The sequence below is a fragment of the Brachyhypopomus gauderio genome, chromosome 2, assembly GCF_052324685.1.
Source record: "Brachyhypopomus gauderio isolate BG-103 chromosome 2, BGAUD_0.2, whole genome shotgun sequence".
Classification (NCBI taxonomy): Eukaryota; Metazoa; Chordata; class Actinopteri; order Gymnotiformes; family Hypopomidae; genus Brachyhypopomus; species Brachyhypopomus gauderio.
In genome coordinates this window covers 42551482-42563383 of record NC_135212.1, presented here as the reverse complement: position 1 = coordinate 42563383, position 11902 = coordinate 42551482, and the positions used below count along the sequence as shown (strand labels likewise).

Below are 11902 nucleotides of genomic sequence, written 5' to 3'. Positions count from 1 at the left end.
GCACATTCAGCAATCAGACGGTTCTCTCTGCCTCTCTTGCATGTTGCATGACTCAAGGACCTTACAGCTTGGGTGCAGCAATGTTGCCACTGTGAGGACCTGGACATTCTCTGCTCCTTTACGCCTCGTTAAATGGTGATGTAATGCAGAGCTTAGTTGGGTGAGTCATCTGAGCAGGCTTCTCTGCAGTGTTGTGCCTGATCATTCTTATTATAGGTGTTCTCTTTGAAGATCATGCCCTTCTCTTCTCAGATAGGCCTGTATCTATGGAGAGAATATACGGATATATCAAAAACCTATACAGTTAGGGCAACATATCAAATGTGTTATTCCAGCAGGGTTCCACATCCTGTACAAGCTTCACTGGCTCTCTACACACCCTTTGTTGTGTAATCTTTAGGTTTTCAGTAGCATTCAAACTACTTTTGAAAAAAGGAAACAATTTTTATTGCTTGTTCGATTAATCTCAGCATGCCCCTGGCTTGCTTCGAGGGCCTGTTTAACTAGGTTCAGTGTGTGTGTGCAAAGCAAGTCACAGCAGGTTAATTGGGCTTCTGTATGCTTCCTGCCATATTAAACGCGTTGTCACTGACAGTGCAAGCGATTTTGATTTAGTCATAAATCCTAGAGTCCTTGATGTTCTCTACCATTGTACATGTCGGTGTGTCCTGTGTAGCCTACATATATACATATATTCCATTTCAGTTCAAAATGCTGCTTTATAACTACTTGGGATAGAATACATTTGTGAAAAAATATAACCATGGAAGACATTTTTATTTCTCTGATAAAGGTAGTATTAATAATAATATAGCATTGAAATTACTTGCATGTATAAAGCCCAATCCCATACAAATTCAGAAAATGAATGAAAAGGCCTAAAGTGCCTTTTGGAATGAAAACCATAGACATTCAATTAACAGGTTAAAGTTACTTTCTTTAGGTGTTCTAGACTGCAACACCTCCACTGATAATACCTGTGGCTGTTTGGAAAATGTGTTGTTAGAGTAGGAGAGTCAAAGTTCACTCTATCTCCAGAAAACCCTTGAGTCTGGACATTTGTAAACAGGACATATGAATGAACGAATGAAGTTATATTTATACATCACCTTTTAAATTTACTCAATTAACACAAACACAACCCAATTAGCTCAAACGCAACCTTTTAAATCAGGTCACATGCCAAGGAGAAGCAGCAGTGAATTGTGCACAGCCCCCTGGGGGACTGAATCTGCCCCTGGGGGAGGGTAGAGAGGACAACACATAGGATAGAGCAACATCCCCCACTCATGGCTACAATCGTTCATTACTTTACTGTTTATTCATACACACTAGTAAAATTTTCTTATCCATGTTTTGGACTGTGGAAGGAAACCCACACAAACAGTGAGAACAGGGGTTAAAACCCAAGAGCCCAGTGGTGAGAGACAAACATGCTAACCTCATTTGGCAGGTTGTGAAGTACACCTGACATGAAAACCAAATACACTGTATCTGTTTTAAAGAAAGAAAGTCAAGTCAGCCGTTGAGCATAATGTGCAGCTAGTTTGTCTGGTTGGAATTGGTGGTAATCTTAGAAGACGTGATGGATGTGTCCAATTTCTGCCAACGTTTTATATTCTGAGACTGTTTTGACATCCCCAGTATATTTTGGGAAATGTCTGTGACTTGTTTTTAAGATACTTTATGCATATTTTAGCTGTCTTTGTTCACCAGCTAAAACAGTTAACAGTTTTTCTCCAGACTAAATTCATTAACATGACCTCTAACATCAGTTTGGTCTCTGCAAAAAATCTAATTACAGTCGGTGTTGTAGCCAGCTTGAGGTTTGTCAACCGTGAAGAACACTGCTGTGTTGTGGAGGGCGATGTAGGGGATTTTTTTTGCCCAGGGTCATGCATCATGTTGGCCTGAAGGGGGTGCTACAGAGCCAGCTGAGGCAGAGAGGGTGCTGTAGATCCTTCAGCTGGGAGCCTGAAGCAGTCTGTCCAGGAGTTTTGTGTCATTAGATCTCCCAATGCTGGATGGAGCACATCCTAGTCCCAGGCTGGTGATCACAGTGTTTTCACCAAAGTAAGCTTCTCAAATAGCACCCAGGGCCTCAGGCTTTTAGACATTCAGGATGGTACTGTAGTAGAATATGCAGGTTGCTTCTGAATATTTACATGCACATAGTTTGATGCATGTAGCCCCAGTAAGCTACTGCAATTCAACATAATCACTCCAAATAATTCTGTTCTATTATCCATTGCCAGATGGTGGATATTGGGCCATAACTGGCTCAAGGATATTTTACTCTAAATAAGGTTATTCAGTGTTTGTAAGTTGTGTTTTTTATGAGAATTTTCTTACCTTCTTCTCTTGCACATAGTACACAGGGGGCAAATCAGGGGGTCAGTGTTTCTCAAGCCAGGCTCTGGACTACATGAGATTGTCCATATTTTGGCTCTGTGCCGTTCCCAGTCCAGCTGGACAAGGTACTCGGTATTCTTATGCCACTTTCCCCCAACACAGTGCTGGTCCTCCTGTCAGAATTGGTGCCGGTTACTGCAAATTAGCGAACTTTTTTAAGAAAGGACCTATGTTTCCATTGGTTTCAGATGTGGGCGTTTGTGGGCGTTCCATCATCTGGAATCATAATTTATCAGACTTCATATAAACTACACGGCCATGTCGCAAGTAATGCGTTTGCTTCTTCTGTGGACCATGGATGACTCATCTCTGCTGGATTTGCTGCATTTTTCCTGCTTTTTGTTGTAAATTGCAGTAAGGCGGGTAAACAGCTTTACCAGGTGACGCTAGGTCCTGCCATTCTGCTGCTTGCTTTACTGGTTTGTTGGTTCTAGACGATTTTGGGGCCAGAAGGTCACCACTTTTTCTGACCGAGAACCTGATTTTGCACCACAGTTGAGAAATACTGCAGCACAGTGTTTGACTCCTTCAACTATCGCCCCCTACTGGCAATAGTACAGACAACACATGATACTAATGGGCTTCCTGCTCCTTCATGCCTATAATTAGCAAATAAGAGGACGTTGTATCAGGAAAGCATTGATTTCTTTGTGATGTGTTGCATGACTGACCTCTGTGCAAAGAATCTGCAGCTGTTCTCTCATGTCACTCAGGTCTCCATTGGTGCTTATACTGTAGCTTTGAATGAGATCCCGTTTGCCTGGTACTTGGGCTATACAGTATGTAGTATGTCATCCTATATTTCTGGGATCTTATGATGTAAACGTATGCTCTGATTTCAGAACTCAGAACATAGTGTCCTGTGCGACTCTTCCTTGCTTTGTAAAACTTTGTCTTTCTCTCTTTATATGCTTTCCATTTTGACACTGGGAAATCAATCTGCACATACATGTTTGACCCTACACGTGCAACTCATGCCATAAACTTCGCCACAGTCTTAAAGATGGTCTTAAAAAAACCTGTGCCAATTTTGGGCCCAAATGTTAAACCATCTAGTGCAACCACCAGTCCAAATGTGAACCTACGTTCCTGCTGGTAACTTTGGGACCAGTGGTTGAGAAGCATCATTGCTATGATTCCTACGAGTCCTTCAGTCATGCTTGTTTCAGCAGGCATTGGTGTTGTCACTGTTCACCATGGCTTAAAATCTTTTTTAAGTAAATATTTTAAAACTGATATTAAAAATGTTCTTCAAGCTTCTGTTCCCACAGTATAAGATTTAAAAAATCAAATGAGCCTGACAAAACTAGCCAATAGCCAAAAGGATATGTTTGCCTCATAAAACACTAGCATAAAAGTTCCATTTGTATAGTGCCTTTCAAGGTGCCCAAGGACGCTCTCCATATGTAGAAAACAAAAATACTCAAACTAACAAACAACAATACAAGCATAGTCAATGGTAAGCACATCATACAGGAAGTGTGGCCATATCTTGAACACTGACACCAAACTTGTCCCTGGTTCCATACTGTGAAATAAGAACTCTCGTATTCATGTAGTAGGATGGAGCAGGTGAGTGAACAGGAAGTGGTTTTTATTATTATTTATTTATTGTAAATACTCCATTACCATAATCCATGGCATTTCTTGTCCTTTAATTGTTATATTTTCTATGACAACAACAACAGTAATAGCATTTTTATTATTATCCATATGCTATTCACAGAAACTTGAGTAGACCCAAGTAGGATTGCACTTAACTCAAATAACAAGTTAAATATACATTCAAGTGCATTTGGTAAAAGTCCTTACCTGATTACATTTGTTCTGGGGTTACTGGTATTTATACTGGGGTGCTGGATATATTTATACTGGGGTTACTGGGTTTAAACCTGTTCCTAATGGCCCCCAAGTTATGGACAGGCACTGTCGGTAGTCAAACAGAAATTGGTTCTAAGCTGTCTACATAACTTAACGAGCCTGTCAAAACATCAGTCAACATGTCAGACAATTAATTAACGGCTTTGCTCCTGGCCTAATGAGATCAATTAACAGGTTCATTCGAGGGTCATGCATCCTCCCTCACATCTGCCCCCCCCCCCCCCCCACGCCCCCCACTTCACTGCTTCTTTCCTTAGACAACTTGGACTTTATCAAGGTCTCAAGTGACAGTCATTCTGTCACTCTCTCTCCCTCCCTGTGTCAATTTTTCCTCTCCTCGCCCTTCTCTCCTTCTTAAGGAGGGGGAGGCTGTGAGGGTTGGGGCAGGGGTGAATAAAAAGGGATATAGGGAAGGAAAAGTGGACAGATCCACTGAGGAGAACGTGAGAGAGGAAAAGAAAAGACAGAAATCAGCGTGAAGCCAACATGCCTGAGCCGACGAAGCCAGGTGAGCTGCTCACTCTGCTGTCACGTACAGCCCTGATTATGTGCGTTTGTACACTTAATAACATGTGAATATAAACTAGAGGTTTTATATTATACAGTGAATAATGCTTATGCACCTTCTCTGACAACTGTGCGATGTTGCACTCTAAAATAAAAGTCCCCAGACTTCAATGCTAGTATCGGTTTGGTAAATCATTTTCTTTCTGTTTTATTCACTAACATGAGACTAACAAGGCGGTGGCAAATCAGAAAATTGATGACTAAACTGTCTTAATGTCACATCCATACACCTTTAAGCAGGCATTACAATTGCAGGGCAGGTATGAGTCGTCATAACTGTACTGGTTAGAGAAGGTTTTCCCAGACACAGGGGTCCTGGTCCCTGGTCTCTATCACCATAGGCACACTAATTCACTGGTTTAATTCCCTGATCAGCTGTGTCAGGTTTTTAAATCAGAGCTCATGGATTTTGTGGCCTGCTCATGAAAGTCGGAGGACCATGGTCTATTTGCAGTGCTAATTCATTTTACATCTCTCACAGAAAGCTGTTCCTGAACTAAACAATTCAAAGGGAACGCAAGACACACCTAGTATTTAACAAACTGGGGAAAGTCATATTGTGTGTTTTTTTTATAGAAGTGGTCCATTAGTTTAATACTGTAGATTCTTAATTAAAAATGTTTTTACACTGAATATACATTCCTTATTAAAAGATTTAGATTGGTTTGAGGTTTTGTATAGAAGGTTTTGCACAATGAGCAGGAAGTTCTTCCATTAAGATCCTGAGGAAAGATGATTGACAGTTGTCTTATGTCTATAGGATCTCAGTGGTACACGTAAGCTGCTCCCAAACCAAAGATTTGAATTACCAGCTAATTACTGACTGGGAGTAGATATTGCAATACATTTGATATATCTGTAGATATGGTGATATTGGTATAGATTGATATTTTATAGATCTGTAGTCATGGTGATTTTGTATAGATTGATATTGGATAGATCTGAAGATATGGTAATGATATAATGCGCTTTCCTCTTCTTTACTGCAGAGTAATTGAACCAGCACTCTGAATGTTTACAAACCTATGTCGTTAGTGTCAAACTAATTTATGGCCAGGCAGGGCTCTGAAATACGGCCTGCTTACCCTGTGCTGGTGAAGGCACGTCTCTGTAAGCTTCACGGCAGCGTGAAAGCTGAGATCAGCCAGGCGATGGACCAGACCAACGGGCTGGATCCACGGGGGAAACATTCCCCAGGCACACTTCTCACCTCTCCCCACCTTCTCCACACGCCTCCTGCTCGGAGGATGGACAACTCTAGAAAAGATATAAACCCTTCATAACCCTTCATAACCCTTCATGAGTGTGACAGAGCCACACATGATTTAAGGGTTGTTTAGATTAACACAGATTGACTCCAGCAGGATGTTTGTGCAGGCCTGTCCTGAGCGTGAGCTGCAGAAACACACATGAGCGCTGTCTTTACATGGACAGGAACCCCTTCTGCCACTCATGACACCAGCTGCCGTATTTTTTTTAAGGCTCCATTTCCTTCATCCTGTCTTCATCACTTTTTCCTTGCACTCAACCATAACAGTGTCACGGTGCCAAGCCTGATACCATGGCATGCTTCACGTGTCAGATCACGGACGCACCGCATTGCTTGAAGCACATGCTGCTACCTCTCACCTTTCCTCTTGAACTACACCCCACCGCCTCTCTCCCTTCCTCCACCTTCTACCTCTATCTCCTCCCTCTTTTCCATGCCTCTCCCTCACTAATTGCAATGGTCCTCCATTGTAGCTCTTGACCTTATTATGTGACCTTTTAGTCCAGAGAGCTCCAGGTAGTGCTCAGCGGCCCACGAGGCACAGCAGTGGTGGAGACCGGTGGTGTCTATGGATGGAGACCACCTGGGTCTCAGGGGAAAACTCAACAGCACACATGACTAATGAGCAGCGTCCAGAACAGCTTCCAGAACAGCGTCCAGAACAGCGTCCAGAATAGTGTCGTGGTCCTGGGGGAAGATATTTTTTGCTTTGGTTCTTCAAACATACGAGGGCATTTGGAAAACATTAGTAATAGTAAATAGCAAAAGCAACAGTAAGGACAAGTTGGAAGGCAGAAGGTAATTCTGCATGGTATAATCCTAGATGGCAGCTCATTTCAGACGTGTTATATTTTATATTCATTAAATGATACATATTGTCTGCAAGTTTAAAATATCTTACTAAAGGACATTCACCAAATGCAGGAATATTAACACATTTTCTTGACCAACTCAGAGATGGGTTAGAAAAGATGATTGATGACTGGTCATGGACACATGGCTTCTTAGAAAACCAAGAGTGTCAGACAAGACCAATAAGCTTGGTAATAATTTGAACTAAAACTCATTACAAATCTGCTAAATATACACATGTTAAGTTAAAAGAGTTAAAAGAGTTCTTCATTTTAAAGACTTTTTAGGACTTGAAAACAAGACTCCTGAAATGACAAGAAAGTTCAAGTCAATAAGCCAAGCTGTAAATTGATCTTACTGCGAAAACATTACTCTGGCATTCAGAAGAGTGTTTGTCAGAATGTTGCCAGGGGACTCAGCAGACCTGAACTCAGCTGACCTGAACTCAGCAGACCTGAACTCAGCCATTAGGAAGTGTGTGAATGCCAGGACTGGGATGAACTGGTGGCTCCTGAGAATCACATTTCTATATCCACTACTACCACGTCCATGGGTCCAGTCCTCCATCCTGTACACAGGTTCAGCGTGAGCTCTCTAACACCCTCCTCCCACACCATCAGGGTTCAGACAGGCCAAAGCAGCCAAGGGCTCTTCTCTGTGACTGTGCAGGACACAGGGGTCTGGGCGGCGACCTCCCTCTTCAGGGTGGAGGTGTCAGGGTGGAGGTGAGGGCCAGCCCTTTAACTGCTGCGTCTGGTGGGCTAACCCTGGGAGCTCTGCACGTCAAATGTGACTTGGTATGGAGGCAGGGATTCACACGCACCTCCCGAGGGAGACGAGAGCGGGAGTGGAGAGGCTCTGACTTTTTATCTCCTTCAAAACTGCACATTCGACCTTTCTCTCTTTACCTTCTCTGTTCTCTTTCCTTTTCATCCCTTCTTTTCTGCACTCTCTCATGGTCTGTCCATTTCTGCCTTTGTGCTTCCCACCCGTCTCTCTCTCTCACTCACTCACTCACTCACTTACACTTACACACACACACACACACACACACACACACACACACACGTGCTGTTAGGTCTGTATGTCGGTGTCATCTGTTTTCCAGAGCAGCATTACTTCATGTCACTGCTATCTCCATGGCTTGACAAGCGTCTGTGGATCCAATGATGAATTGCGGACAGATGGAACGCTTCTTAGATTTAGTGGAGTCCATCCACCAGCTCCAGCTGGGTCTCCACACCCTCCTGCATCATCATATATCTCTTCAGAAAGCATTTCATTTTTGCTTATCCTGTAAACGTTCATTTGTAGGATTCCCCCGGTTGTGTTTCTGATTGGTTATGCTCACAGTTCTTTCAACACATTTTTATTAGTATTATAATAATACAATTATTGCAATCTCATTTACAAAGGTTACGAATAGTCAGTGGCACATAATTACTTGCAACATTTAATCAAACGTGTGTAATGTTACCATAATTCATCACAGTGTGTTCTGATAATGTGGAGCTTATCAGGTAGTTGTAGTTCTCTGTGCTCAGGGTTGTTAAACTCTCCATGCTGTCCTGTTGACTCTCTCTTTTTGAATCTTTTCAGATGATTGAATTAGAAAGACATTACTGACATAACTAACATAACTGAGATGTACTCCTGAGGTCATATGAATAAACATGCAGGACCCTGTGACTGCTATACGACACCTGCTAAGTTCAGATTTTATGTGAGTTAAATTTTGGTAGCCTGGTGTTTATGCACAAAATGTTAAGCTCCACTATTAACCTATTTAAGCTATTTGAGTGGTGAGCAACTACTCCACTTTAAGCTATTCGAGTGGTGAACAACTGCTTCACTTTCTTGTACTATTTTCAATCATAATCTGAAAGTTCCAAGTGCTTCACTGATAATGTCTTTCATCTAAATAGACCTCAGCATTGCAGTTTCAGCAAACGTCCTGTAACACTGTCACTAACAAAGAATGATCTCCTGGTTACACACACAACCGTGCTACCGATACGGTCATCCACCAGGTTGCCCCTAGCTACTGCCATAGAAACGACACACTGTCAACAAATATCTGCAGGGTTAAACCACAGAAATGCCAGTAGGTACTTATGTAAAACTTGTGTGTTTACCGTTCCTGTCAAAACATATACCAATGCTGCATTAGTGGAGCTAACAGAGAAAAGAGGGGATGGATAGCGTGATATGAAGAAGAGGGGAAGGATAGCGTGATAGACAGAAGAGGGGAAGGATAGCATGATAGACAGAAGAGGGGAAGGATAGCGTGATAGACAGAAGAGGGGAAGGGTGGTGTGAAGGCTAGGCAGCAGGCTTAAGTGTCCATGCTTTCCCATAAAGCTGTAAAGCATCTTGGTCAGGTTGGGCTGGCCCCCACCCTGTGACCCCCGCCCTGCGACCCCTCGCTCTACGGGGGGCGGCCCCAGCCCTCCGGCCCCTGACACGGCCCTGGGCTTTTCAAAGAGGAGTTTTGACTCTTTCCTATGTTTGTAACAGTATACTAGTAGTAGACTATAAATATGCAGATTTTTGCCCAGTTGACTGTATTTGTGAATGGTTTAATGCTGTGTTGACTTTACTGATCTGTTTATGCTGAGCAGGGTGGCACAGATCTGTTCACATTAGTGCGGCTGGGTCTGTGTGATTCCTGAGTGTCCAGACCTCTCCTGCTCATGGTGTGTGGTATCAGATGTCTTTTCTCCACAGTGTCTGATTTCATTACAGACTCTTCTCATTAACTATGGAGGGAAACGGAGGTGCTTTGGTGAAACATAGTACCAAACACTTTTATAGTTTCTGTGCAGTAAAACACCTCATTTGACTGGTCAGGTGTCTGCTGAGTAAGTCCAATAAAAACAAACGTAATCCTAAAGGATCTTGCATATCCACTCTGCTAGGCATAACCAGAATAGACACTCATAATCTTCTCTGGAGACGCTTCTCTAAAAATAATTCACAACTGTTAGCCAGTTAGTGATAAATGAAGAAGACTTAATCCAGCAGCTCCAGCAACTCCTGGAAGATCCTTATGGGATCTTTCTGTGAAAATGTTTTTGTAATATTTGTATGTTTGTATTTCGTTTGGATGCAGTTTTTGGTGGAATGAGACAGTGACTGAGCTGAAATGTGGTCTCCCAGAGTGGAATCTGTGAACTGAACTATACCGCTCATGCATAGGACTGATGGATTTAGTCAAACACCCTCTAACACCCCCACCTCCATCTGAACACCGCCATGCCCCCATAACCCAAGCTCTCTCTTAAACCCCCCCATATCACTCCCTAAGATTAGTGGGGCACAAACATTTGTGAGTTCTGTGGTCCAGTTTTACCACCGACTGTCCACATTTCTCACGTCTGCTGTGCCTTCTGTTCCCGTGGCTCCACAGCTCAGCACGTTTCTCCGTTTATGCTGCGCTATAATTAAGGGCTGGAATAGTTAACCGGTGAGCAGAAGCCAGCTGTTCGTCACACGCAGACCTCAGGGCTGTGGAGCACTGGCTGATGGAGCCGTAATACCCTCACAGACGGATGAAAGCCACACGCTCGTGTTTACAGCATGTGCTGCTCTACGCAACACAAGGGCCACAGTCTCTTAACATGCTGTCAGACCTTGCCATGTGTGTGTGTGTGTGTGTGATTTATACAGCTGTAGCTATCACACACTTGACAGCATTAGCACACTGCACCTTCTTCATTCATCAGAGGTGTGTTGTAAAACTTCTAGAAATAACAGCTGCATAATTGTGGTTTCAGAGTGATGCATGGATGCAGATGATTTGAGTGTGTGAATGATGACTTTGAAGTTAGGACCATAAACGAAAGAGACACTGAGGACTTGGTGTGTATGGACAGAGAGAGAAAAATAAAAGAAGATAAATCGATATGTTAGCAAGTGAGTGATAAAAAAGGCATATAGTGAGGAAGAACGAGAAAGAGTGATATGGAGGAAGACATATGGAGAGATACGTGGAGAGTTCAGCTCTAAAGCCGTGCCAGTACAGGCCCCTTGAACAGATCTGAGAGGAACAGGGAGATGTCACGTTAGCAGACGTTAGCACTAGCAGGAGGGCTAGCGTTGCTCTGGAGTGGTCTCGTGGACCCTTCTGAGGTGTGAAGCAGGCCTGGAACTGTCTGAACCACCAAACCTGAGAGGCCCAACAGTCATCCTCATTTCACATGTCTTTCCCCTTTTATTTCACACTTTATTTACTATTTTAATAATCACAAAAAGCCAAAGAAAGCATTTGCCTTTTAAAGAGGGAGTTTCTCCCACAGGCTTCAGGACGCTCCTGATATCGTGCTGTACAACCGCGTCAGCAGTGTGTTTCTCTCTGCTCTTTTTGCCGAGTGTCATTAGCATAGCGTCCCTGATGCAGTCATTGTGATGAATTTTCACCAGTGTATTCATTACCATGTTTGGGTGGTAGAAGGCTATGGATAAAATGATTTTACGTAGGTATATATAGAGGTATGTGATGATGGAGTGATATAGATGGATATTTATAGATGCAGATGACTATTAGGACTGGAATTTAGCTGCTGGAACTGATCCACTCGTTTGCACTTTTCTCCAGTGATATTAATGAAATGAACCCCAGGTATCTGATTCTCTCACCTTCGACATCCAAATATCGGGGCTAAAAGCAGTCTCGCTCAATGACATCATGATCCCTCGCTCCAACCCCCTCTCTCTCTCTCTCTCTCTCTCTCTCTCTCCGTCTTCAGTTAATTAGTGCTTTGATCTCTATGTGACTTTGAGACAGTAAGAACTCATTACTACAGTACCTACTGTATGTTACAGCCCTGTACATAAACACCACTACCCTGTACACAAGACAACATACCACTACAAGGTAAACAACACACCATATAAAACCATTACACTGTACACAGCACA

The 11902-nt window shown here is 42.9% G+C and overlaps 1 protein-coding gene across 3 annotated transcripts in view; it reads left to right on the top strand.

The window, feature by feature from the left end:
- Positions 1 to 4674: 4674 nt before the first annotated feature.
- mybpc2a (myosin binding protein Ca) overlaps positions 4675 to 11902 on the top strand; it is a 38443-nt gene continuing 31215 nt past the window's right edge. For 2 of the 3 annotated variants that reach the window (XM_076996611.1, XM_076996608.1), the window contains exon 1: positions 4688 to 4801. In XM_076996611.1, coding sequence (XP_076852726.1) covers positions 4780 to 4801 — 22 coding nt within the window. In that variant the 5' untranslated portion in view covers positions 4688 to 4779. Of the gene's footprint in view, positions 4802 to 11902 lie in introns of all 3 variants that reach the window. The other variant, XM_076996612.1, reaches the window with a different exon arrangement.